The sequence below is a fragment of the Barbus barbus genome (genome assembly GCF_936440315.1).
Source record: "Barbus barbus genome assembly, chromosome: 45".
Taxonomy (NCBI): domain Eukaryota; kingdom Metazoa; phylum Chordata; class Actinopteri; order Cypriniformes; family Cyprinidae; genus Barbus; species Barbus barbus.
Window position 1 is genome coordinate 17,798,555 of NC_136723.1, and position 27,631 is coordinate 17,826,185.

General features: G+C 35.7%; 3 protein-coding genes across 5 annotated transcripts; 2 read left to right on the forward strand and 1 right to left on the reverse strand.

The window, feature by feature from the left end:
* The first annotated feature begins 294 nt into the window (after positions 1–294).
* Positions 295–4,977, forward strand: LOC306864475 (transmembrane protein 120A-A). The gene is made up of 12 exons (XM_079408504.1): positions 295–491; positions 1,919–2,037; positions 2,124–2,240; positions 2,530–2,589; positions 2,752–2,847; positions 3,029–3,118; positions 3,494–3,559; positions 3,827–3,888; positions 3,977–4,069; positions 4,161–4,225; positions 4,541–4,609; positions 4,790–4,977. The coding sequence occupies exons 1-12, from the start codon at positions 414–416 to the stop codon at positions 4,898–4,900; spliced, it is 1,026 nt and encodes a 341-aa protein (XP_079264630.1). The 5' UTR covers positions 295–413; the 3' UTR covers positions 4,901–4,977.
* A 766-nt stretch (positions 4,978–5,743) lies between these two features.
* On the forward strand, positions 5,744–21,669 carry LOC306864473 (NADPH--cytochrome P450 reductase-like). Of its 3 annotated transcripts, XM_079408500.1 has the most exons (17): positions 5,747–5,810; positions 6,569–6,766; positions 12,242–12,290; positions 12,428–12,556; positions 12,667–12,816; positions 15,348–15,472; positions 15,582–15,671; positions 16,041–16,139; positions 16,376–16,492; positions 17,060–17,178; positions 17,268–17,449; positions 17,907–18,056; positions 18,137–18,404; positions 18,488–18,633; positions 19,765–19,875; positions 20,164–20,249; positions 20,440–21,659. In XM_079408500.1, the coding sequence occupies exons 2-17, from the start codon at positions 6,597–6,599 to the stop codon at positions 20,582–20,584; spliced, it is 2,136 nt and encodes a 711-aa protein (XP_079264626.1). In that variant the 5' UTR covers positions 5,747–5,810; positions 6,569–6,596; the 3' UTR covers positions 20,585–21,659. The 3 variants fall into 3 exon arrangements, with proteins under 3 accessions (XP_079264627.1, XP_079264626.1, XP_079264628.1); XM_079408501.1 differs by lacking the exon at positions 19,765–19,875 and having other exon boundaries at positions 5,744–5,810; positions 20,440–21,669; XM_079408502.1 differs by lacking the exons at positions 5,747–5,810; positions 6,569–6,766; positions 19,765–19,875 and adding an exon at positions 9,116–9,455.
* Positions 21,614–26,588, reverse strand: LOC306864474 (rhomboid domain-containing protein 2-like). Its single transcript, XM_079408503.1, has 4 exons — positions 26,267–26,588; positions 23,143–23,547; positions 22,846–22,996; positions 21,614–22,212 (listed from the first exon to the last, which is right to left on the reverse strand). Exons 1-4 carry the CDS (start codon positions 26,445–26,447, stop codon positions 21,774–21,776), a joined length of 1,176 nt encoding a protein of 391 aa, XP_079264629.1. The 5' UTR covers positions 26,448–26,588; the 3' UTR covers positions 21,614–21,773.
* Positions 26,589–27,631: the final 1,043 nt, after the last annotated feature.

Here is a 27,631-nt window from a genome sequence, read left to right on the forward strand (position 1 = left end):
TGAATATGAAACTTCCCCATTAAAATTAACAATTGTATGAAGTATGCTTTATCTTTATCAAATCCATGATCACCGAAGTATATTATTACATCAAATCCACTCAGCAGCAGAGAAATGGCCAACATTTTCTTAATAAATAACTCCACATCAATCCAAAATATTTTTGTGCGTCTGTGGGAAGTCAGTCAGTAGGTTCAGCGTCAATGACGTCTCTGTCTTGTTGCGCTCATTGGTCAGATTGCAGGGAGGGGCGTTTCATTATGCCGAGGGGTAGGTCTCTGATTGGCTACGCTTGTTGTGAAGCTGCGTTCAGATGATAGACGTCTGTCAAAGACATCGAGGCGCTCCGACAACCGCTATTCTCTTCACTCTTATCTGGGAACACTCCCTTTCATCACATACACTCTCTGAAAATGTTATTTAACCCGACTGGTTTGAACGAATGTTTACAAGAATGGGAGGATCTGGAAAAAGACTATCGACAAGTTCAGGTGAGGAGTCTTTCTTTCTCCACTGCTAATCAGATAGCACGACAGCTCTGAACTATGAGATCTAACTCCTCTATCTTAATTTTTTTTTTTTTTAGATACATTATAATTGTTTTTATTTACAAATGTATCGAAGTATCGCCATGAATAGTTAATTGTATCGATACGCTTCAGCTTTGAGCACCAGCTGCTTAGCAATTTAATCCTTACCAACTCTCACAGTATAACAGTGAATAAAAAAACACATTTTTAAGCTAGTTATTAATTAATAGCACCTGGAGTTCCCACAAATATAACGTGTAATTGTAATATATATGTGACCCTGGACCACAAAACCAGTCTTAAGTGTCAATTTTTTTGAAATTGAGATTTATATACCATCTGAAAGCTGAATAAATAAGCTTTACATTGATGTATGGGTTTTTATGATCGAACGATATTTGGCTGAGATGCAGCTATTTGAAAATCTAAATACTGAGAAAATCACCTTTAATAAAGTTGTCCAAATGAAGTTCTTAGCAATGTATACTACTAATCAAAAATTACGTTTTTATATATTTACGGTACGAAATTTACAAAATATCTTCATGGAACATGATCTGTACTTAATATCCTAATGATTTTTGGCATAACAGAAAAATTGATGATTTTGACCCATACAATGTATTTTTGGCTATTACTACAAATAGGCCTCAGCGACTTAAGACTGGTTTTGTGGTCCAGGGTCACATATAGTATTTTGCATTGCATTTGTGATGATGATGATGCATTTATATAGCGCTTTTATTGTGTATTGCCGTACACCCAAAGCGCTTTACAATCATGTGGGGGTCTCTCCTCAACCACCACCAGTGTGCAGCATCCACTTGGATGATGCGACGGCAGCCACAGTACAACGGCACTAGTGCGCTCACCACACACCAGCTACAGGTGGAGAGGAGAGAGTGATAGAGCCAATCAAGTGGATGGGGATTACTAGGAGGCCATGATAGACAAGGGCCAGTGGAGGGAATTTGGCCAGGACACCGGGGTTACACCCCTACTCTTTACAAGAAGTGCCATGGGATTTTTAGTGACCACAGAGAGTCAGGACCTCGGTTTAACGTCTCATCCGAAAGACGGACTGTTTTTGGGATTTGTATGGGTCAATGACAAACAATAACGCACAATATCATAAAAAGAAGAATTTTTAACACATGCCAAGTTAATAGAAATGGATTGGATTAATAATGGTTTCAAATATTTATGAGAAACACACACACACACACACACACACACATATATATATAGCCTAAAAATGTTGGTTAAGCCACACAGATAGTGAAATAAATAGTAATAATAAACCTTTAAATACACCAAGAATATCAAAAATGACTGTTCATCATGAGATAGGTATATACAAATTTGTAATGTCTATATTTATTGCACAGGAGACACATCGACTTTACAAACAAAAGCTGGAGGAGGTTTCGAAACTGCAGGATAGCTGTTCTTCTTCTATTGCAAGGCAGAGGAAAAAGATAAAGGATCTCAATGAATCCCTGCAGGAGTAAGTCATGAGTTATATATGCTTTGGTTACAAATAAATGTTATTAATCTATATATTATATTAATGAATTTTTCTTTCTTTCATAGATGCAGAGGAGTAGTGAATCCAGAAGATGTAAATAAAATAGATGAGATCCAAGATTCTATAAAGGAAAGATCAAATGTCTTCTTTGAGATGGAGGCCTTCCTGCCAAAGAAAAATGAGTAATGCAAATGAGAGATAGCTAATGTCACCTCTGTCACACTCTCTTAAAATACACATTATCGGCATTTACTATTCAAAGCAGGTCATACAGCTCTGTATTTGCCTGTTTCTAATTCAGTGTTGACCTAAAATACTGAAGACTGAATGTGTGTCGATAATAATTAATTATGGATTATAACATTAATTATGGATGTGTGTGGATTTGGAATTTACCTTGTTCAAACACATACAATGATTCAGCAAGCACCTGATGCTAACATGAAATGCATTACCCTGTTTTTGTTCCAGGTTATACCTCAGTCTTGTTCTCGGAAATGTTAACGTTACACTCCTTAACAAACAGTCCAAGTAAGTTCTGTGAACAGTCCTATTTGATTAAAATGTTTTTAAAATTTCTAACACCACAATAGCCTTAACTTATGATCATCATCTTTACACAATGTGGTGTCACAAAATGCAGTCATGAGTCATGTGATTTGTCTGACTTTTGCCTGCTTCTCAATTGTATAGGTTTGCCTATAAAGACGAGTATGAGAAGTTCAAACTATACTTGACTGTGCTGCTCTTGTTGTTCTCATTTACCTGTCGGTTTTTGGTCACCTACAGGTACATGCTTATTGCAACCAAATATGACCATTTTTTGGGAGTGTAAAAGTGTAATTATTAAATGTCTTGTAGAAACAGTCATTTAATCATTGATTATATGTAATGCTGCATGATTCACTAATACATGTGAAATAATCAATTTAACTTTTTTTTTTGTCTTTCTCCCCTTGTGTTTTGACAGGGTTCTAGATGCACTTTTCAACTTCCTGTTGGTGTGGTATTATTGTACATTGACAATAAGAGAGAGCATCCTCATTAATAATGGCTCCAAGTACGAATAATCATATGATTATACTCTTGTTATTTTATTTAATAAATGTAACACTGTCTTTCAATAAAGGATAAAGTGAGACTAAATAATAAAAAATAAAAAATAAAATTTTTGTTGGCGTCTATGGTTCCCTGAAGAACCTTAAAGATCCATGGAACCTTTCCACAATCCTTGCATAATTTATTTTTTAATTGTTCTTTTACAAGAACTATTCACTGGAAAAAAATGTTGGGAACACAGAATGGTTCTATGGCATCAATGTGAAAACCTCCTTTTGGAACCTTTATTTTTTACAGTGTATGCAGTATTCTTGACGTGTAAAAATAAGTACTACAGGCTATACTGTAAAGTTTCAATACTTGGCTTGTGTTTCAGGATCAAGGGTTGGTGGGTGTTTCAACACTATGTCTCAACATTTCTCTCTGGAGTAATGCTGACCTGGTATGACAAACGTAACTCTTTTACACTGTGACATATTACAACAGTACATCTTTGAATCTTTGGTACTTAATATAAAGTATGTTAATATGTATTAGATTAATCAGATTAATCTATTTGGATTAAATTCTTAAAATGAAATGTTTTTAAGTAGGATAGCACACTTTATAGTCATGTTTGAGGGACAGTAGAACAGAATAAGTGTGAAAAAGACTGAGATAGTATGTGTGAATATCTGATGTATGTCTGCTGTTCATGTGTGTCTTACAGGCCAGATGGTAAACTCTACCAGTTGTTCAGAAATCAGTTCCTGTCCTACTCCATGTATATAAGTAAGTATTAGTAACACTTTCAATGTAATAATGATGTATTTGTTGTTTTATTTAATCATTTATTTTTCTTGTTTTGTTCTCCCTTCAGATTTTGTTCAGTTTCTCCAGTACTATTACCAGAGTGGCTGCTTATATAGACTCAGAGCACTTGGAGAAAGACATAACATGGACCTCACAGTTGGTGGGTAGTGTGTTGTTTACTTGTCTATTTTTCCTTATCCTGTTGCAGAATTATCAGCTAACACATGTTTACACATGTGCCTTATGATCAGAGGGGTTTCAGTCCTGGATGTGGAGGGGTCTGACCTTTCTACTGCCTTTTCTTTTCTTGGGCCATGTAAGTTTGATACTGCGTTTGTTAATCTTGGGTTAATTTGCAATAAATGCAATCATCTTGTATGGGCAAACAACTCACTTCCTGTTTTGTGGCAATGTAATCATTGTGGTAAAGACTTCTTCTGTGGCACAGAGGGCAATATGTCCGTTTAAAGCTGTAATGTTATTATAATTTACCTGTGCTCGAATTACAGTACCAGACAAAAGATCAGTTTACTTAATACTGACATGAAATGTTGACATGGGTATTCAGAAAAGTTCTGATGTAAATCAATTGTTATTATGCTGTGGTTTTAACCGTCTTATGTATGTCCAGTTTTTCCAGCTTTATAATGGAATTACACTCTTCCAAATGGCCCAGCTTCCAGAATGGAAAGAGTGGCAGGTCAGTTTTTCATAATAATTTGAAATGTTTACATCATGTGCCAACATGTATTCGCTTAATAAAACAGTCAAATAAATATGCATACATTATATTTAACTACTGAATATGTGTATTTTGCTTTAATCCAGAAGTATTAGTATATATTTTTCTTATTATGTTGAAATATTTTCTTTTTCTTAGGTTCTCATGTGCGGCTCTAATTTCCTTGTTTTGTTCATGGGAAATTTCTTCACCACTCTTGGTGTTGTTTACCACAAATACATGGATCAGGACAAAGCCAAAGCTTTATAAATGACGGGCACAAAGGCACTGCTGAACTCTTTATTAAAGCAATTTATGTTTTATATAAATGTTTTTTTAAAATGTCAGTGTGTTAATATTTTTTTGCTTTTTTTTCTGTTTGTGGTTCAACCTGGCTAAATTATGATTTTTGTAAATGTGTCACAAAGCATAAGGGATGAAATGTCTTTCCCCTAAACCTGAAATATTTAATATTTAGCTTTTATTTTATTAATGCACACCATGTCAAAGAAAGTCATGACATAAGAATATGATAACAGTGTGTTAATGTTTTCTTTTTTTTAAACACCTCTGGCCTGTGTTTAAAGTTGATATATATTATATAGAAGCTAGAAGACAGTTATGGAAATCATTTGCTATCAGTGGCATTGTTCCACAATGTCAACACATGACTTTACCATAATAGGACTATGACACCTTCATGTGAGTAAGAAGCATGTGCAGTCAGTCAAATACTAGGAAAATCTGAACAAATATTTTCAAGAATTGATTGAGGAAGCCCTGTCAAACAGAAATGGGACATGGAAATATCTCTTAAGTGCCTTCAACTCAGCAGAACGTTAGGTCCAAGGTAAAAACGTGCATTTTAAAACAAAATGTCCAGTAAATAATTCACCTTATTGAGCATAACAGTTTTTTTATTGTCTTATTTGAAGTAAACTCTCATAACTATAAAAGGGGGGGGCTGCAAAGGACAAATACGTCAGAATAACAATAAAAAACACGTTAACGCATTCTAAACATTACAACAAAGTAAAAAAAGTAGAATCTTATCTAAGTTAAACTGCTCATTTGTACCATGGGATACAATCCGCGAGGGATATTTGTACTTGCGCTGGCAACCCGGCGTTTCGATGTGACGTAAGCTCGTGCTGTGCTGCTCGCTCCAGCTAACCAGGAGGTATGTGTTTTTAATGTGTGTAACTGTTGAATAATATTAATATCCGTTCCTATTAGTTTATTGTCAATACTTTTCTGAAGTCATAAACAAAAAGTGAATATTTTGTGTATATACGGGAATGTCTGCCCTTATATAAAGTACAATGGCGATGGTAGCATACAGTGATAGTATCAGATGTGACTTTGCTACGTGATTCTGAATGATTAACATATTCATGTACAGTGGACGTCAAAATATTTAAACGAAGACATGTTAAATGTCCAAAAACATGCCAGTATTGCAGTACTTCTGCTTTTTAAGACATGAGGGCTATTTTGTAACACATCATGGCTGATATCGAGCGATAAAAGTTTCTATGTAAGGAACCAAAGTGCTGAAAAATGACATTAATTAGAAATGAACGAAAGTCCTTCAAAGGAAAGTATGTTTTGTAAGTGGTCATCATTATGTAATTACACTGAGTCTTCAAAAGAGGGCACAACATGACAGAAAGTCACAAATTCTATTGTTTGTCAGTGTACTTGTATATATATATTATGTTAAATACATGGGCACAAACTATGCAAGTAAACTTTTTTTTTTAAACTATCCGTTTATAGTGTCTATACTTTTTTTTTTTTTACATTTTATATATGATTAATAAATTGTATATGTACTATATGTGAAGTGTGACTTCCTAATTTATGTATGCGTATTTCAGAGTCACTTCAATCAATTGTAGACTAATACTAAGTGATGAAAACAATCTGTTTTCACAGACATATCTGCTTTCTGAATTCTGTGAAAATGGAGGACAGTGAATCCCAGCTGCTCTCTGATGAGGAGCAGACTCCGGAGGCTCTCCTCAGCTCTCTGGACATCTTCCTCTTCTCTCTAATCGCAGGACTGCTTATCTACTGGTTCTTCTTCCGAAAAAAAACAGAGCCTGTTCCAGAGATCAAGCCATTCACTGCAGTGTAAGTGCCTGATTTTAACTCCCTTTCCCCCTTTATTTGTTCTCAAGAGGGAAATATTACACCCACACAAATGTTTTTGCATGACTGAAATGTTGATCAGAGCTTTACAAGAGTTTTGTATATCTGAAAATATCTGTTCCACCCCAAAAAAGTGTAAATGCAAATGATAAAGTTACAAAATGGAGCTTATGCATTAGAGTTCATGGCAGAAACTGTGTTATGGGGCTCAAATTTGCAATAATATTTTTGTTGGATGGCCTGTTTATAGTTTTTCTCCTCATAGAACTTTGGTCTTGTTTGAACAAAGCATTGTTTCTGCACCATGGCTCGTTCCTAAAGCACTCTGTGGTTCGGTTGGTCGTGGGCTCCAACATTGCAAAGTGTTGACATCATGTGATCGAGAGAATATGCGTCCATTACATTCTGTCTTAGCGTTATGGTCTGTAGCAGCTGAGACACAGTTCATATACACAGTGGTTATGTGTCATTGTGAATGCCAACAGCTACTTCTTTGTTCACAAATTTTCATACATACCATGTATGAGTAGCACGAGTATGTTCCATGAAGATATTTTGTAAATTTCCTTCCGTAAATATATCAAAACTTAATTTTTGATTAGTAATATGAGTTGCTTAATTTGGACAACTTTATAGGTGATTTTCTCAGTATTGTGATGGGGTTATTTTTTAGCACCCTCAGATTCCAGATTTTCAAATAGTTATATCTCGGCCATTGTCCTATCCTAACAAATCATACATCAACGGAAAGCGTATTTATTATTTAGCTTATTTATGTATAAATCTCAATTTTAAAAAAATTGACCCTTATGACTGGTTTTGTGGTCCAGGGCCACATATGAGCTTGAAAATGAGCATTGTTTGTTCAGATGGAGTCACAGGATGTTATTCTTCCTGAATGTTCCTCATAATCCTTGCTAGTCAGTTGTAGTGCTGTGTGTTAAACTTGTGACCTATTCACCCTTGAAAACAATGAAAGGCCTGATGACTTTACCATCAAGGTACTGTTCAAAAATGTGTTTTTTTTTAAAGACATTCATACTTTTATTAAGCAAGAATGCATTAAATAAATAAAAAGTGACTAAGACATAAATGTGACCCTGTACAACAAAACCAAGAGTCAATTTTTAAATTGAATTGGATTTATATGTACTTATATCATCTGGAAGCAGAATAAATAAGCTTTCCATTGATGTATGGGTTGTTATGATAGAACAATATTTGGCTGAGATGCAGCTATTTGAAAATCTGGAATCTGAGGGTGCAAACAAATTAAAATATCAAGAAAATCGCCTTTAAAGATGTCCAAATGAAGTTCTTAGCAATGCATATTACTAATCAAAAATTAAGTTTTGATATATTTACAGTAGGAAATGTACAAAATATCTTAATGGTAAATGAATGGAACATGATCTTTACTTAATTATCCTAATGATTTGTGGCATAAAAGCAAAATAGATAATTTTGACCCATACAATGTATTTTTGATTATTGCTACAAATATACCCGTGTTACATAGGACTGGTTTTGAACTTTCTTTTGAACTTTTTATTCATCAAAGTATCATGAAATAAATTTATCATGGTTTCTGATAAAATATTAAGCACCAAAACATTGAGAATAATAAGAAATGTTGAGCACCAAATCAGCATATTCGATTGATTTCTCAAAACTGGAGCAATGTCTGCTGAAAATTCAGTTTGCATCACAGGAATACATTTTAAAATTGAATGGAAGAGAAAACACTTAATTTAAATTGTAATAATATTGTACTGTATTTTTGATCAAATAAATGCAGGCTTTGTGAACACTTTGTGAAAAGTACATTTTGGACAATAGTGTGCACAGCTTTTCCTTCCAACATAAATCAGTTTTCACTATTTATTGATTGTGTTTTCTAAAAAAGCAACACATAAAGAACAGAAAAGAATACAGGAGGAAATGATGTGTAAGTAGAGCATTCTATTATCAGGAAGACTTGTTCAGCAAGCAGGAAAGGATAACCTCTTCTAATTCTCTCCACTTCCTGGTTCACATTACTCGCACTGAGCCAGTCCAAGCCATCCTGCCAAAGTCCTGAACAACTCCACTAGTCTTTCTTCTTTAGTTGTTTTAATCAAATGCATTTCTTATGTGGCGTGTGTTAAAAACTGAATTAAATCCAGAAACTTAGATTGCCTTTTGTTTAGTGATCTCTTGTATTTTATTCAGCTGGGAAAGGGAGGGAATGGACTCCTTGTGTTTGCGTTGGCAGGAGCATTCAAGTTTTTATGCATGTCTATGTGTGTGTGCATTTAAGATAGGTTGGGGGTTTAGTAATAGTGTTGGGCTGCAGAGATCCATGGGAAATGTTGTATATTCCTGTTGCTTTGCAACCGCTGTGCTCTGGCCAGATGGCAGGAGAGAGAGAGAGAGAGACAGAGAGCCCGTCTCAGACCCTCGTCTGCCTCACACCCCCTTTTCCTGCGGTGAAAAGCGATGTGTTTTCTACAGAGCCTCCTAATGAACTTTTACGCAAGCCAAAGGACTTTCTCAGGCTGTCTGAGGGCTTGATCCGAAACTCTTAGAGACGAAAGTGCTCTGTATGCCGAACCCTTAAGGACAGGGTCTTTTCCCCAGTCATGGGATGCATGTTCTCTTTGCCTCAGGACAGACTGGCCGCTGCAGAGAGGTTAGTCTGGGACAGATGGATGTTTGCTTATAGTCTTTTAACAGTGTTGTATGACTGGTGTGCAAAAGCAAATTGAGTTTTCTCATTTTTATTTGCACAGAGGTATGACTATTTTGTGAAATGTCTTGTGGAATGCTGCATGGATTCTCTATGAGAAGCGGCTAATTTGTTTTTCATTTTGAGTAATGAACAAGTACAGGTACATCTTAAAAAATTAGAATATCGTTAAAAACTATTTTTTTTGTAAATTATTTCAAAAAGTGAAACTTTCATATATATATTTTACATTCATAACATGTAAAGTAAGACATTTCAAAAGTTTTTTTGTTTTAATTTTGATGATTAGAGCTTACAGCTCATGAAAGTCAAAATCCAGTATCTCAATATATTAGAATATTTATATTTGAGTTCCATTAAACGACCATCTCTACAGTATAAATTCAGGGTTTCTCTTGTTCTTTGAAACCACAATAATGGGGAAGACTGCTGACTTGGCAATGGTACAGAAGACAATCATTGACACCCTCCACAACGAGGGTAAATCACAGAGGGTCATTACTGAAAGGAGTGGCTGTTCACAGAGTGCTGTATCAAAGCATATTAAATGAAAAGTTGACTGGAAGGAAGAAATTGGGTAGGAAAAGGTGCACAAGCAACAGGGATGACCGCAAGCTTGAGAATACTATCAAGCAAAGCTGATTCAAACACTTGGGAGAGTTTCACAAGGAGTGGATTGAAGCTGGAGTCAGTGCATCAAGAGTCACCACGCTCAGACGTCTTCAGGAAAAGGGCTACCAAGCCACTTCTGAAACAGAAACAACATCAGAAGCATCTTACCTGGGCTAAAGAGAAAAAGAACTGGACTGTTGCTCAGTGGTCCAAATTCCTCTTTTCAGATAAATTAAAATTTTGCATTTAATTTGGAAATCAATGTCTGGAGGAAGTCTGGAGAGGCACAGAACCCAAGCTGCTTGAAGTCCAGTTTGAAGTTTCCACAGTCAGTGACGATTTGGGTGCCGGGACGTTTGCTGGTGTTGGTTCATTGTGTTTTATCAAGTCCAGAGTCAATGCAGCCGTCTACCAGGAGATTTTGGAGCACTTTATGCTTCCATCTGCTGTAAAGCTTTATTTAGATGCTGATTTGCTTTTCCAGCAGTACTTTAGCACCTTCCCACAGTGCAAAACCACTTCCAAGTGGTTTGCTGACCATGATGGTATATTTTCAAGAGAAAGATGAGAAACAGTCGATCCAAAAATACAGACGAGCTGAAGGCTCAATAGTTCCTCAGCAGAGCCACAGGCTGATCGCTTCCATGCCATTCCCTCACTGTTGCTGGAGTTTGTGCTAAAGGAGCCCCGACCAAGAATTGAGTGCATAAATGAACATACTTTAAAGAACTTGAACTTTTCTGCTTTGCAAATCCTTTTTTTGATTGATCTTAGGAAATATTTGAATATTTTGAGTTACTGGGTTTTGACTTTTATGAGCTGTAAACTCTAATAATCAAAATCAAAATTAAAACAAAAAAACTTTTGAAATGTCTTATTTTACATGTAATGAATCTAAAATATATATGAAAGTTTCACTTTTTTAAAATAAGTTACAAAAAAATACAGTTTTTCACGATATTCTAATTTTTTTAGATGTACCTGTATGTAAGGGAGGAATCCATTGTTTTGCACTGTGATGTCTTGCCAGTGCAATGATGGTTGTGTTTAGTAATTTGATTGTTTGATTATACATTATATACCCTAACCTTGAACTCTACAAAGTAAAAAAAGTTTGGGCATGCTTAAATGAATCTGCACTATTGTTCAAAAGTTTGTCTGGAGGATTTTTAAACAGTTTTTGATAGAACTCTCTTTTACTCACCAGGCCTGCATTCATTTTACAAAAAGTATTGTGAAATATTACAATACAAAAAGGACTGTTTTCTATTTTTAAAATATTTTATATGTAGTTTATTCTTGTGGTAATTTTCAGCATCATCACTTAAGTCTTCAGTGTCACACGATCTTTCAGAAATCATTCTAATATGCTTTACTGCTAATTTTATTTCTTGTTTTTATCAGTGTTAAAAACAGTAGTTGTGCTGTTTAATATTTTTTATGGAAACCATGATACATTTTTTGAATAGAATAGATGGAAAAAAACAACAATCTGCTTGTTTTTACTGTTTTATTTGATAAATGTTAAGTTTTTGCTGAATAAATGTATTAATTTCTGTTTGACTCCAAACTATTGAACAATATTCTTAAAAACATAGCTAGATAGAAAGAAAGAAAGAAAGAAAGAAAGAAAGAAATTGTGCTTATGTATGACTTTTAGTTTGATTTATTTGTTGAAATGTTTATTTAGGTTTTTTGTAGATTTATTTGTAGAAAGTTTATTTATTTAGAAATTTTGGAAAACTTATTTTTTATTTATTTATTTTTTTGTGTACATTTTACAAATAAAGATCATTTTAATAGGAGTAGAAACCATAATATTATTGTGTCAAACTTACAAGTAAGGTTTTTAAGCCATGTGGACTACCTTCTGTTCTTCATTACAGAATTAACATGAAAGTTTATGGTTTTCATTAGTTGAACAATGACTGAAAGCAGACGTGTTCTAATGCTGTGGTGCTCTCAGAGGGGTGTGAACTTCAGGAAGTTCTCCTGTGTGGAAAAGGCTGAGAAATGAATGGCTCAGTCCCCTATTCATCACCAAAAGAATTGGTCTGGCATGCTTTTCAGCCTTTTCACGTGTTTTTTTTCTCATTTTCTTCTTTTTCTCTTCATAGAACACCACAAATACGTGAGACCAGTTTTGTTGAGAAAATGAAGAAAACGGTGAGATTTTCAGCAACATTACCATAGTAATTAGTAAAGTTCTAAAAAGTTGAAATAATTGGCAAAAATTCCACCACCTTTAACAGTGGGGGAAAAAAAGTTCCATTATGTTTGATTTCTGTATCTTCCCATTCTAGAAACGAAACATTGTGGTGTTTTATGGATCCCAAACAGGGACTGCTGAGGAATTTGCTAACAGGCTGGCAAAAGATGCCCAACGCTACGGCATGAAAGGCATGGCCGCTGACCCAGAGGAGTATGACTTGGTACTTTCACCATTATTTCTTCCTGTTTAATGCGCACTATTAAAAATCAATCAGTCAAGATCAGAACTGAATACTTTTTGACTTTTGTCATTATAATCTCCCATTCGCAGTCTGAGCTGTCTAGACTGAAAGAGATTCCTAATTCCATGGCTGTGTTCTGCATGGCAACCTATGGAGAAGGAGACCCCACAGACAACGCTCAGGAGTTCTATGATTGGATGCAAGAGACTGATGATGATCTAGAGGGGGTCAATTTTGCTGTGAGTAATATTCCAACATCAGCAATGCTAATTTGTTTCTTTTTGTGATTCTATGGTGAGTAAACTGAGATCAGAAGATTGCATGGACAACCTACCATTTATGGTCACCCTCCAAAATTCCTGGCCTTTTTATGGAGTGGTACCTATTTCCTGGGCAGTCAGTGAAGTTCTTAACAAGCCTGAGCCCGAGGCTGTCCCATAGTTAAGGGGCTCATGGAATGCTCATCAGTTCTCTCTCACCAAATGGAAACATCTGGCCTTGCCAAACAAACCTAGAGCTCCATCCCAGCGGAACCTCTCTCTTAGCTGGACTCTTTCAGATGGAACCGGATCACTGAATCTTCTGTTTCTTTGATTCTGGAGACATGGGTTTCCAGACGCCGCTAAAGTTGGACCTGTATTCAGGATGAAAGCCTTGTGGTTTCGGTCTGGAGTTCTCAGATTCTTTTATGTGGTTGTGGTTGGACAGCGTGATAAAACATGTGGTTGGAAACATTACTGCAGTGTGTCTACAGTGTTATATGATTGTGGGACAGGCTAGATAGGTGGAGGAGGTTAAAAGGAGCAAAGAAAATTTTGAAGACAAAAATCGTAATTCTGTTGCAATTTAGTCCAATGCATTGAAGTCAGTTTTACATTTACATTTAGTCATTTGGCAGACGCTTTTATCCAAAGCGACTTACAATTGGGGAATACAAAAAGCGATTAATCTTGAAGAGGCAATCAGACAGAGGAAGTGCTTGTAACACCAAGTCTCAGTCATTGTTCAAATAAGTACAAGCTAGTAAGCGGAGAGGAAGATAGAGGGAAAGAGTTTTTTTTTTTTTTTTTTTTTTTTTCAAGTTTAGGATGAAGTCAAGTACTGCCGAAAGAGATGAGTTTTCAGTTGTTGCTTGAAGATTGCCAGGGATCCAGCGTTCCGGATAGGAAAATGTAAAGTAAATGTAATGAAGAAATGGTCAGAGATATGTAGTGGTTGTACCAGAATGTTATCTGTAGAACAATTGCGTGTGTAAATTAAGTCGAGTTGGTTACCTGATTTGTGCGTGCTAGTAGTGGTGAGGCGTTTGAGATCAAATGAAGCTAGGAGTGACTGGAAGTCTGTAGCATAAGGCCTGTCTAGGTGAATGTTGAAATCGCCGAAGACTAAGAGTGGAGTGCCATCCTCCATGAAAGAGGACAGCAGTCCGTCCAGCTCATCTAGGAAGGTCAATCAGAATTAGATTTTTTATATTGTAAGCATCCATATGCCTGTCTTTTATACTCTTCCGAAAATTCACAAAAGATTGGTTGATCCTCCTGACCGTCCTGTAGTGGCACAAACCAACTCTCTGTTATCTTCTTTATCCCAATATGTGGATTACTTTATTAAACCATTTGTACAGAAATGACCTTCTTATATTAGAGATTCCACAGATTTTATTAATTAGATCTCTGAGTTACAAGATTTATCTGACACGGTGTTGTTATTAACTTTGGATAGGCTATATGGATAGGTTTGTATAGCCTACATTGCTCATGTAAATGGACTGAATGCCCTAATGTACTATCTTGCAGAACGTGATGAGACTTCTTTTCCACCTTCGGACTTTACAGTCGAGATGGCCTCTTATGTTCTAAAATACAACTATTTTAATTTTGACAAGGACTTTTACCTTCAAGTGAATGGCACGGCGATGGGTTCGATTTCCCCCCCCGAATTATGTGAATTTATTCATGGGTTATTTCGAGCACCGTTATGTTTATAATTGTGATGTTAATCCATTTTATTCTCACATAATGAAATGGTATAGATATATCGATGATATTCTTTGCATTTTTTTGGGAGACCTTGAGGAGGCTCATGAGTTTGTGACTGTTTTAAATACTTTTGTAGAGAAACTGGAATTTTCCCTTGAAGTGAGCCCCCTAAAAGTTTATTTTTTGGATATGAGGGTACTTAAGCTTAAAGGAAAGCTGATAACTACTTTGTATACCAAAGAAACTGATCGTAACAATTCAAGTTTCAAGTTTATTTGTATAGCACTTTTTACGATACAAATCGTTGCAAAGCAGCTCTACAGGAATTTAAGTTTGCACAATATATTTATATATTGCAGAACCTTAATATGTTTAACTTATGGCAAAATTTGGTAATTCTTTATGTTGTCTGAGTCCTCTGAGGGGTTGGCATTATCTTTTCTCAGGTGTTCGGTCATCTCAGATCATCAATCCATCCTCTTTGAAAAGGGGTTTACCCAAGAGTCAGTTCTACAGATTGCCATTCATATTCTGATTTTACTGAAAAGTCGTTGATTATGAAAAATACATTTTTGGACAGAAGATATCCCACAAAATAGGTTAATGATGCTTTTGATATAGCTTTTTAAAAAACACGTACAGAGTTGTTAAACAAGAAGACAAAACGGACAAAAAAAGTTAGTTTACTTTTATTACTACATATTCGTCAACAACTTTGAAATTTGAAAGTGTCTCCATTCTGTCTGTTTTACTCCTTGCAGAGTTTGAATTCCTTTTTTTTTTTTTCATAGGTGTTTGGTTTAGGAAATAAAACATATGAGCACTTCAACGCCACAGGCAAGTATACAGACAAGAGGCTTGCTGAACTTGGGGGAAATAGGGTCTTTGACCTGGGCCTCGGGGATGACGACAGCAAGTGAGTGAATAAAAGATTGAAACACATAAAATGGATAAACGTACATTTTGGCCTGTTTTAACTCATTTTCATTGCCTGTCCTAATTATTTAATCTTAAATCATTTGTAGTTTGGAGGAGGATTTCATCTCTTGGAAGGAACAGTTCTGGCCTGCAGTATGTGAGTTCTTTGGCGTGGAGGCCACGGGAGAAGACAGCAGGTATTATTTTTATTTTATTTTTATATTCCATGTGCTTGTCTTGTAATTGAATCACATTTTTTTATTTAAATCAGCCTGCAATACAGTCTTGTATTGGTAGGCATCAAATAATAGAATTTAAAAGAGCAGACCAGCTGTGTGAGATTATCTAGTTCAAACGTGATGTTTATTTGATGGGTATTTTGTGGCAACACAACACATGCAGTGTCTCATCTCCATATTAGAGGAAGCAAATCCATTCTTCCATAACAAAAACCTCCCCTGTTCTGCTTTGAATAGGTTTTTGCATCTTATTAAACATCATAGGTGTTTTGAATGCTTTAAATACAGGCTTTGATGTAATCTCCAATCCTTTTTGTGTTCTTTCAGCATTCGGCAGTTTGAACTGGTGGTTCATAATGACATCAATATGAATCAAGTGTACACCGGAGAGATGGGGCGGCTCAAAAGCTTTCAGGCACAGAAACCGTGAGTTCAAGTGATTGTATGACACCGATCGGCATTTTAAAAGATCACTCTGGATCTGAGAGTACATTTTATGCATCTATTGTTTAGAAGTCTGTAAAATGACCTTTTTTTTTAATCATGGTTTTGTGAATAACTTTTTTTTGGATAAGCTATAGTCTCATGTTTTAAATGATGTACTGAAATGCTATACTAAAGCATTTAATCTGATTACATTGTTATTCATTTGATTTGTGTAGACCGTTTGATTCAAAGAATCCTTTCCTTGCAACTGTGACTGTTAATCGTAAACTGAACAAAGGAGGAAATCGGTACCTGATGCACATCGAGTTAGATACCACAGGCTCTAAAATCAGGTATGCACAATAATTGACTTGATGGGTGAATCTCATAAAAAACATTTCCAGGTCACGTTTCACCCTTAAAATGAAAGGGGAAAATAAAAAGTTTGTAGGAAGAAAATTAAGCCTGTTTTTATTATTTGCTTTTTAGTTTTATATTATATTACATAAATAATAGATATACTACTTTATTATTTTATTATATAAAAATTGTATGTTTCTATATTAAATACAATTTCTTATTTTTTGTTGCCTTTTTTAAGGGTGTAATATAACTCATGTTCTTGAGGGTTTTAATGAGATTCAATCTCTTATAATTGTATTCATATGATGATGTGACGTTGATTCAACAATCTGAGGTGATTATATTTTTAAATGATTATACTTAATATTACAGTATTGTACAAGTAAAATGGTTTGAAATATCACTACTACAAATAGCAATACTGCTATTCGAATAACATAGAAGTTTGCATGCATACTGTGCATAATATCTTCACTATTGAGTATATATTCATGCAGTGTCCAAAGTTTTTTTTTTTAATGTCCACATATTAATCAGTTGAATACCAAACTTGGCAGATATGATTCTGGAGATCATGTTGCTGTTTACCCCACAAATGATGCTGCGGTAGTCAACAGAATAGGAGAAAGACTTGGAGTAGATCTTGATACTGTAATCTCTCTCAAAAATCTGGATGGTATGTACTAATATCTGAAATTCATATTAAATATGTTTTTATGTATATTGTAACATGCTATAATTGCTAATAATGTTTCGATTCTTTAGAGGAATCCAATAAAAAGCACCCGTTCCCCTGTCCAACCACATACCGCGTGGCACTGACTCATTACCTTGACATCAACAACATGCCTCGCACAAACGTGCTGTATGAGCTAGCGCAGTTCGCCTCTGATCCGCAAGAACAAGAAAACATGCGCAAGATGGCGTCTGCTTCACCTGAAGGAAAGGTTAGGATCACGTCATAATCACTGACTATGGAAGCCCGTTTCTGCTACTGAGTAAAAAAAGGTAATTGTGACATTTTATCTCACAATTCTGACTTTTTTCTCACAGTTACGAGTTTACATTTCGCAATTCTGACTTTATAACTCACAATTCATAATTATGAGTATATAATGCAATTCTGAAAGAAAAAAAATCGTAATTGTGACTGAATTTATATCTCACAATTCTGATTTTATAACTCGAAATTGAGGGTTTATATCACTATTCTATGAAAAAGAAAGTCAGAATTGAGAGATGTAAACTCACAATTGCAGGGGGGAAAAAGGCAGAATTGTGACATTAAAAGTTTCAATTAAATTTATTTTTTCAGTGGCAGAAACGGGCTTCCATTCTGATGTAATAGTAGTCTATAGTAAAACTTGAAAATTTTTATTCACCGTCTGGTTGGTCCTTTTAAAGGCTTTGTATCAGAATTGGGTTTTGGATTCTGAGAGGAACATACTAGCTATTCTAGAGGATCTACCTTCCCTGAATCCTCCTATAGACCACCTGTGTGAGCTCCTTCCTCGACTTCAGGCTCGATACTATTCCATTGCCTCCTCCAGCAAGGTAAAACCTGCAGTTTTCGAGATTATACTGTAAATGAAAAACCTTGAGGTAGACACAAACTTTGTTCACCCTCATTTCAGGTCCATCCGACCTCTATCCACATCTGTGCTGTGGTGATAGAGTACACCACCAGGACAGAAAGAGTCTTCAAGGGTGTGGCCACCAACTGGCTTAAGAACAGAGAAGTGACCGATAATGGCCATAAGCACACCGTTCCCATGTATGTCAGGAGATCTCAATTCCGGCTGCCATTCAAACCCAGTAACCCTATAATCATGATTGGGCCTGGTACTGGCATCGCCCCCTTCATGGGCTTCATTCAGGAGAGAGCATGGCAGAAGGAACAAGGTGAAGCTTGAACTCGCTTTGACACATCTTGTGCATAATAATATAGTATAGGTATCTCACTCCGTTTTTGCTCTCTGTTGCAGGGAAGGAAGTTGGTGAGACGATACTTTACTTTGGTTGTCGCCATAAGAACGAGGACTTCCTGTATCAGCAGGAACTGGAGGAGTTTGAGAGGGCAGGTGTGCTTACACAGCTTAACGTTGCCTTTTCCAGAGACCAGGAGCACAAGGTGAGTGAGTGTCATAGGGATGCACTGAAATTCAGATTCTGACCAGTAACTAAATTATTTTCATGTTATGGCTGCCATTAATGATATTAAAATGATATATTATATTGGCTAAAAATCATCTATAAAATGATTTGTTTGTATTGTATAATGGAGATTCATTTTGAGATTTGTTAAGTGTTATGATTGTGTGATAAGTGTGCGGCAGATTACGGCAAAACTAATACAAATTAAAAATAGGAAATACACATTTTTAAATACATTTTAAACATAAGTTGTGTATTCTTTTATATAAAAATTGTATTTAGCTAGGATGCATTGTTGAACAAAAGACATTTATGATATTCCCAAAGATTTCTATTTCAAATAAATGCTATTCTTTTGAAATAAATCACACACACACACACACACATTTTATCCAAAGCAACTTACAAATGAGGACATAAGAAGCAATCAAAACCAACAAAAGAGCAACAACGTGCAAGTGTTACAAGTCTTGGCTAGCCTAACGCAGTACAGATAATTATTATTATTTTTTTTTTTTTTAAAAAGACATATAGATAAAATAAAATTAGAATAGAGAGTGCTAGAGTTAGAAGTAAAGATGGAACAGATGAGTTTTTTAGCCGTTTCTTGAAGATGGGTAAGGATTCGGCTGCTCGGATTGAGTTGGGCAGGTCATTCCACCAGATGGGAACAGTTAATGAAAAAGTCAGTGAAAGTGTTTTTGTGCGTCTTTGGGATGGCACAATAATGCGTCGTTCACTTGAAGAACGCAGGCTTCTAGAGGGCATATAAGTCTGAAGTAATGAATTTAGGTAAAGGGGTGCAGAGCCAGTGGTGGTTCTGTAGGCAAACATTAATGCCTTGAATTTAATGTAAGCAGCTATTGGTAGCCAGTGCAAATTGATGAACAGAGGCGTGACGTGCGTTCTTTTCGGCTCATTAAAGATTAATCTTGCAGCGGCATTTTGGATTAATTGTAGAGGTTTAATAGAATTGGCTGGAAGACCTGCCAAGAGTGCATTGCAATAGTCAAGTCTGGACAGAACAAGAGCCTGAACAAGGAGTTGCGTTGCATGTTCCGAGAGAAAGGGCCTGATCTTCTTAATATTGTATAATGCAAATCTGCAGGACCGGGCAGTTTTAGCAATGTGGTCTGAGAAATTCAGCTTATCATCAATCACAACTCCAAGGTTTCTGGCTGTTTTTGAAGGAGTTATGGTAGATGAGCCTAACTGGAAGGTGAGTTTAAGTTTGAGTTTCATTCATTCATTCATTCATTCATTAGCTAGGTTGAGTTGAAGGTGGTGGTCCATCATCCAGCAAGATATGTCTGTTAGACACGCTGAGATGCGAGCATTTATATAGATAGATAGATATTTATTTATTTATTTGCATCCAAATTTAAAGATGCACTGCATCTTTGGTCTTCATTACCATAGTTTTCATAGAAAAAGATTTTTCACGATATTAAAGATTTCCATTTTTAGTTTGGGACTCGAGTAATTCTGTGGACTGTTGTTTTTACAGATCTATGTGCAACATATTCTGAAGAAAAACAAGGAGCAGTTGTGGAAGCTCATTCATTCAAATAATGCCCATATCTACGTTTGTGGGTAAGAACCAGAAGTTCCTTCTACCACAGATGAATAACATTCTTATGAACACAATCCAATAGTAGTTAACTGGCAGGATTTCAGTGGAACATTAAACAGCCTGAAATAATTATAGAGCTTCCATATAATTATATGATTTTTCTAGCATAAAGTGGTCAATATATCATATTGTATCTTTGTATCCTTGCAGAGATGCACGTAACATGGCTCGGGACGTGCACACGGCCTTCTATGAGATTGCAGAGGAGGTGGGCAGCCTGACGCACACTCAAGCTGTGGACTATTTCAAGAAGCTGATGACCAAGGGCCGTTACTCGCAGGATGTTTGGAGCTAAGCTAATTGACAAACCAATGTTTGCCACTTTACCTCAAACCATCGTTTCTCCAAAAGCTAGAGCTAAAACATTTGAGAATTTGCCTGGTTAGTTCTATAATAGAGTTTTGATGAAAGATACTGCACTCCAACATCACAAAAAAGCATGGTTTAACATTCTTCCTTCAGATGAGTTTAGGATATTCAACCTACTGCAACAGGAAACTGATTTGACTGCATTTGAACCCTAAAAGTAGGTCAAGGAAATGGTTATTTTTTGAATGAGGCCTTATAAAAACTATTCATATATAATTGTTGTCATACTCTTATTATTTTATCTCTATGTGAAAAGACTACAAGTATCACTTAGTGACTTACTGTAAAACTTTAGATTTTGTTTTTGTGATTATGTGTATCAAATCATCCTACAACGTGTTACAGGAAATTAACATTTTAGGTCAGTCGTGTTTTTTTGATCATGTGATGTTTGTTACTTTTTTATTTCTTGTTGTTTCAAGATGTTCTGCCACTGTTTTTATGCATTATTTCACACTAATGTTAAGTAGCAGTGAATGAGCAATTATGCAATCAACGTGACTCCCATCTTTGGGTGAAGTGTTGCATCCCGTTTAGCAACTGGAGCAGTTTTAGCAACTGGTCAAATGTTAATGGTCACAGGAATATATTAAATATGTATTTTCCCTAACATTTTAAAAGGTGCATTTTTAAAAATAAAAGTTTTTTTTTTTTCTTATTTTCTTATGCTTTTCTTGACTGGTACATCTTTTGCACTGATTTCTACTCAAGATTATAGAATTGACTCCTCAATTCATCCCCCCAGCATTGCCTAGCATTGTGGTTTTAAAAAAAGAGACCAGCTTGCATTTGTTTAATTTGAAAACTTAATGCATAAAGACTGCTTGGGAAGAGAAGTGTCATTGTGATGTCAGATGTTTTGTGCAAAATTGTGATCTCAGTCATGCAATGTTTGACAATTAAAGAATATGCACAAACTGTCTGGCCTCAAAATGTGTTTGTATCAACATGTTTAAAAAAAATACTGCAGTATATAAAGTTTATTAAAACATGATGGAAGCATTTTTACTCAATTCAGTTTTTAATTTAAGGTACAAAATGTTCTTTAGCAAAAAAAAACAACTGTATAAAATGAATAAACAAACAAAAAAGCCTGCAGATGAGGCATCGGATCTCTAGGATGACAATGACACCGGGGCTCCAAGAGGAGTTGTGGGAAAGGCAGGCACTCCAGAACCTGACTGTGAGATCGGAGGTGTGAATGGTACTCCTGGCTGAGGTAGTTTAGTGAAGGGCTGACCTGTCAGGTTGCCTGGAGGTCTGAACTGATGCTGAGCGTATGGGGACATTGGTATCCATGGGCTGCTGGTGTGATGGCTGTGCCCATGATGATGTCCATGGCTGTGACCATGATCGTGTCCGTGACCATGATCGTGTCCATGTCCATGATTGTGACCAATGCCAGCATAAGGTGAAGTAAATGTGTATTGCTGTTGAGGATACAGTGAGACGGGCCAACCATCGAATGTGTTGGGCAGGCTTCCTATAACTTGACCATTGATGGCCATTACTGGAGCGTAGGCCTGGACCGGGTACGACCCTGGTGGAGCGTCTCTGGAATTACAAATATTACCCGTGTTGGGAAGGTTACTTTGTAAATGTAACAGGTTACAGATTACAAGTTATCCTAATTAAAATGCAATAAGTAGTGTAACTATTTTGATTACTTTATTAAAGAAATGTAACTGATTGCATTTGATTACTTTTCTATTCTAATCAATAATATCTGCATGTGTGTGAAAATAAATCCCCTTTATAATTGTTAACATTTTCATAATTGTAATTTAATTACATATTTATTTTCTAATAACAGTTACATTTATTTTGTTATTAAATTACATAATTATGTTACATGTAACTAGTTACTCCCTAACACTGAATATTACAAATATAAGTAAGTTCTCTTATTTTCTTATCATTTTCTTGACTGGTACTCCTTTTCCACTGATGATTTCTATTTAAGATTATAGAATTGACACCTCAATTCATATGCTGTGGCATAATGGTAAAATAATAACTAATTAAAAAAAACTAATAAAAAAAGCCTGAAATGCATCACTACTTTACTTTCAGCTGCTCAAGATGAAGAAGACAAAATCTGCACTCTAACAACCTTGGCTTCTACAAATGAATACCATAAAGTAAACAACAGGGTGACTATATATAACTGTAGCATTGATCACTCACGTGAGGTCAAGTGGCTTTTTGCGCTCTTCGGTTGATGCAGGAATGAACTGGACACCAGGTATCTGCTTTAGCAACCGAAAAGGGAACTTCTTCTCCAAGACGGAAGCTCTAGCTTCTGACATCTCTAATAATGAAAGCCATCTCATCCCATCTAAAAGTACTCAGTTAAGGAATAGTATCAAAATACACTATAGACTGATTCAACTAAATCATAGGATTGTCAGCTTTACAATACAGGGTTGCCATATGAAATAAAATGAAACAAGTCTTATTCTATACATTTAAGATTAAGGATACGTAACATTCCCGTAACGATGGCCAGGACGTTGCAAAGGAAAAAAGTGTTTGGAAAGAGCAGGGTTAGAATTATTAGAATAATCCATGGGAGAGATGCAGTAGGAACACTGACGCCCATAATATACGCCTTCCGCATAGCAGAATTGATGGTCATCATTCCCAGGACAGATAGAGCTAATGGGACGAGCCCATTTACTGAGCTCCTACTGGATGGGGAGAACAGCAGTGACTCCAGCAGCACATGTAGGAGTCCACAGATGGACGACAGCAGCAGTGACCGGTACAGGAATCTGACCGTTCCGATTCCTCGCTCCAGCCCGCTACAGGGAAACGCCATCAGGACGCCACTTAGGAACAAAAGCGTCATATTCTTGTGGTAGAGGAAATAGGTGAAGAGTTTGTAGACTATGAAGAGAGGGGACAAAAATGAAGTAACACAAAAAATTAACGAATGCTATTTATGGTAAATTTAATTATTTTAATATATGATAACAATATAGCAAACAGAGTGCACTACCTAATTCAGTAAACATTACAAACGTAGTTTACAGCATAGAGAGGTTGACTTTATAATGTGCTTTATAGGAGTGGCAGGTTTCTCACCCCCAAACTCACGTCATTGGTCGATGCTGCCCGAGACCCACCTCCAGTTTTTCTGATTGGCTAACATACATGAAAGAGGCGGGGAAAATCGTAGGGCTCTTTGTTTAAAGCTGCAGTCCGTAAGTTTTGCCATTTTGTCGCCATCTCTGTTTGAAAACCTGGAATTGGAACTCTGTGCAGAATGATCTTTTCTGCGTGGGGTTGTACTCTGGCACAGCTCCAGCGCGGATGAATCTAATGTTTTGAGGAGTATGTTTGGCTGTCAGTCGCCGCACTGGTGTGGATACTGTACTTAGGAATCACAGATTGTCTTGGAATAGTGGACCCAAATAAGAATTTTCACCGTATATTGCCATCTGAACAAGTAACAAGTCTGCCACGTTTGTTCTGACCAACCGAGGAAAAAAGCATTACAATAAATCGCGCTACCAATGGCAATGAAATCTAACGATTGGTTAGCTCATATCACATCTAACCGTGCAAATTATTATTATTTACATTATTTATTATATAATTATTATTATTATTTATTGTTTACAAACGTGACGTAATGATGCAGTGCCATGCTTGAATTTCCCGCGGAAACCTACCCATACCACTCAAATTAGAAAACATTATTATATGCTAACTGTTGTGAATCGGACTAAAGTAAGGTGATAGATTTGAACACTGGCTGGTGATGTACTTGCTCAAATATTGATTTCAGATAATTTTTAACCCAAAAGAGTTACGGACTGCAGCTTTAAATAACCAATAACTTTAATTGCGGGTGGTACTGGAGGCGGGACATTCTCATTCTAGCGCTTCAATTGCTCAAAAATATGTCAACAATATAGGAATGGGCGATACCTCTTATTTTATTTTCGATCTAGCGCTTCAATTGCTCAAAAATATGTCAACAATATAGGAATGGGCGATACCTCTTATTTTATTTTCGATCTGATACCGATATTTTCAAGCCCAGTATCGTCGATATCGATACTGATACCTGTAAACTAAACTTTTTAAACATTTCACAGGCCTTTTTTTTGTTTACACTGTCAGATATAAAATATACTAAAATTGTATTTTAGTCCTTTACTGGGGCAGTAACCTCAAAGGTGCACCTATACCCCTAAAAGGGAGCATATTAGTACCATACAAGTATGCATGCTTTAAGGGTATAGATAAGTTACAAAGGTGCACCTTTGAGGGTACCTCGTGAAAAATAAACATGGTGTTACATACAGTAAGTACTAAAATGTATTATTATTATTACCATGGTAAATTTGTGGTTACTGCAGTTTTACTACAAATACTGTGGTAAACTGTGGTTACTGTAATAAAACCAGGGTTATTTCTTTTTAAAGGCTGCCAGAATGCTGTACTCCTAAAGGTGAAACTTTAGCATATTTTTTTTTTCTGACAGATTTATTAACAGCAATTACAGAACATAACATAATCCAATTGAACTTTTAACAACAGTTTAAATGTACTTACACAAACTAGCCTACTTAAAATAAATATTACATGTACACAAAAGTTTGGGGTTAGTAAGATTTTGTAAGTCTCATGCTCACCAAGGCTGCACTTATTTAAACAAAAATACAGTAAAAACAGCAATATTGTGAAATATAACCATTAAAATAACCATTTTAATGTAGGCCTATTTTAAAAATGTAATTTAAAATGCATCTGTGATCAAAGCTGAATTTTCAGCATCATTATTCATGTCTTCAGTGTCACATGATCCTTCAGAAATAAATCTAATATAAATTGCTGCTCAGGAAACATTTCTGATTATTATTACCGCTTCATATTTGTGTAGAAATCGTGATGCATTTTTCATAATTAATTTTATATATAGTAATAATGATATGTAATGTAATGTAATAATGTGGCAATGGTTTATTATGCTTCTGGGAAACGCAGCTCTATTTAAACAAACACTGAGCCATGCGTCAGCAGCGAACGCTGTCTGTGATTGATTGGTTCTGTCTTTCAGTATTTGCGTGTGTTCCGATGAACAGGAGAAATAGCTCTATCCAACACAATTGATCGCTAATATAGTCTATTTTTCCATTTAGAAGCTTATTTTATGCACCGAGTTTCTTAATAAATAAAATTAGTGGTTAAAAAATGCACTTTAGAATCGATATTTTTATGTGAGCATCAATCCTTTTGATACAACACCAGTATCGATACTTTAGGATCGATCCGCCCATCCCTACAATAATATAGTTGGTCTGTTTTCCCAAAGCAAGACTTCATGTAAATTTAAATGTACTAAAGTGAATGCTGTCAAAATTTAGGAGTATATTAGCATATAGCTGGCACCAGAAGTAAAAGATATGGACGACAAACCACAAAACTGTAATTTTGAGGTAACGTTATTTAAGGCACGTTCTGCCCAACATAATAGATTCATTAAGACTAGTTGTGGGTCACAGAATACACCAGTTCAATTTATTTTGTGCCTTGTAGAAGGAAAAAGGGAGCTGAGGGAGTTATTTGTGACTTACAAGTTTTAAACAACTCTTACCATGGCCACTGAAGACAGCACTGGACTCCAGACTGAAAAAGTGCTCTGAAATGTCTAAGTAATATGGTATGACACTAAAAACACATGACAGCACGATCACAAACACCACCCCACAGGTCAACTCTAAAGCCGGTGCATAATATGCAAACGTCTTCTTCCAGTTTTTCAAAGTGCTATGCATTTTCAGGATGGAGAATGTGCATCATTTATAAGACACTGTAAAAGGGCAATTATTTACGGAGAGCGGATCCCTTTCGTGTTTTAGATTTCAGCTCCCAGCTCTTGAACCGCAGCTTCCGCGTTAGAGACAGGTTAATCAAGCAGATTAAAATGCGCAGCCTTTGCGCAGCTATGTGCAGACTCGATACATTTATCAGCCTCGGACGGGTATTATGCACATATTACTGAAGACAGAGCGACTATAATAACTGTCAGTAAAATTTCGCTAATGTAATATACCTAATATTTTCAGTGGTTACTTAAAAATAAAATAAATCGCCCTCTTTTTGTACTGAATCTCACAAAGTGCTTTCAGAATCAGAATGAGAATTATTTCCAAGTGTGCTTCTTAGTGAAGCTTCCAGTAAACAAAACGTAATGAGCTACTCTGTGTGTTCTGCTTATTAGGAAACAAATTAGGTTAAATTATGAATCAATATGAATTAAAATCGCATGATTCATTTTCATAAACCTAAACGTTATTTGCATATTCACTAAAATGTTATATGAATCAGTCATACTTACAGTAAATAATACAGTATATATCCTTACAAAGGATATAATTATCGCTTTTTATTTTTATTTTATTAATTAATTTTTTTCCCTTTATATGTTTACTATTGAAATGTTGTTGTATGCATTTGTCCATTTTATTTAATTTCTGTATTTTCTTAAATGGGTGTGTATAGAGTATTTACAGAGTGTTAACTTTTAGTTTTAGTTACTTTTTCTTATTTGTAAGTCGCTTTGGATAAAAGCGTCTGCTAAATGACTAAAAGTAAAGTAAGTAAATCTGTTTGATGGGAAACAAATGAATGTGATGACTAATGCTTCTTGAAATCAACTGGGCCTGTAATATCCTATTGTTTCTCTCATTTTAAACAATAGGCAGATATTACTGACAGATACAGTATTATTGTTACAAAATAAACACATATTAAATAGGTTTAAACCTGCACAGATTAAATCTTGCTCTTATGGATACAGGTAAACAGCCAAAAACAAAACAAGGGGAAGGCGAGGTCAGGTGCAAACCCCACCCTCTCTCTGTTCAGTAAGAGACAGTTGTACAAAGTCATGAGTATAATGCAGGTATGGGTGGAACAACTTAAACTGACACAAAACCGTTAAAAGCAGCTCGACCTG

Bases quoted from the DNA above. Each gene is read 5' to 3' on its own strand.
- LOC306864475 (XM_079408504.1), top strand. From the start codon at position 414: ATGTTATTTAACCCGACTGGTTTGAACGAATGTTTACAAGAATGGGAG. The intron at 2,590-2,751 runs GTAAGTTCTGTG...TCAATTGTATAG, and splicing joins CTCCTTAACAAACAGTCCAA to GTTTGCCTATAAAGACGAGT. The intron at 2,848-3,028 runs GTACATGCTTAT...GTGTTTTGACAG, and splicing joins CGGTTTTTGGTCACCTACAG to GGTTCTAGATGCACTTTTCA.
- LOC306864473 (XM_079408500.1), top strand. From the start codon at position 6,597: ATGGAGGACAGTGAATCCCAGCTGCTCTCTGATGAGGAGCAGACTCCG. The intron at 12,557-12,666 runs GTACTTTCACCA...TCCCATTCGCAG, and splicing joins ACCCAGAGGAGTATGACTTG to TCTGAGCTGTCTAGACTGAA. The intron at 18,634-19,764 runs GTGAGTGAGTGT...GCAAATCTGCAG, and splicing joins CCAGAGACCAGGAGCACAAG to GACCGGGCAGTTTTAGCAAT.
- LOC306864474 (XM_079408503.1), bottom strand. From the start codon at position 26,447: ATGCATAGCACTTTGAAAAACTGGAAGAAGACGTTTGCATATTATGCA. The intron at 23,548-26,266 runs GTAAGAGTTGTT...CTCTCTTCATAG, and splicing joins TGCTGTCTTCAGTGGCCATG to TCTACAAACTCTTCACCTAT. The intron at 22,997-23,142 runs GTATCCTTAATC...GAGTACTTTTAG, and splicing joins CATCGTTACGGGAATGTTAC to ATGGGATGAGATGGCTTTCA.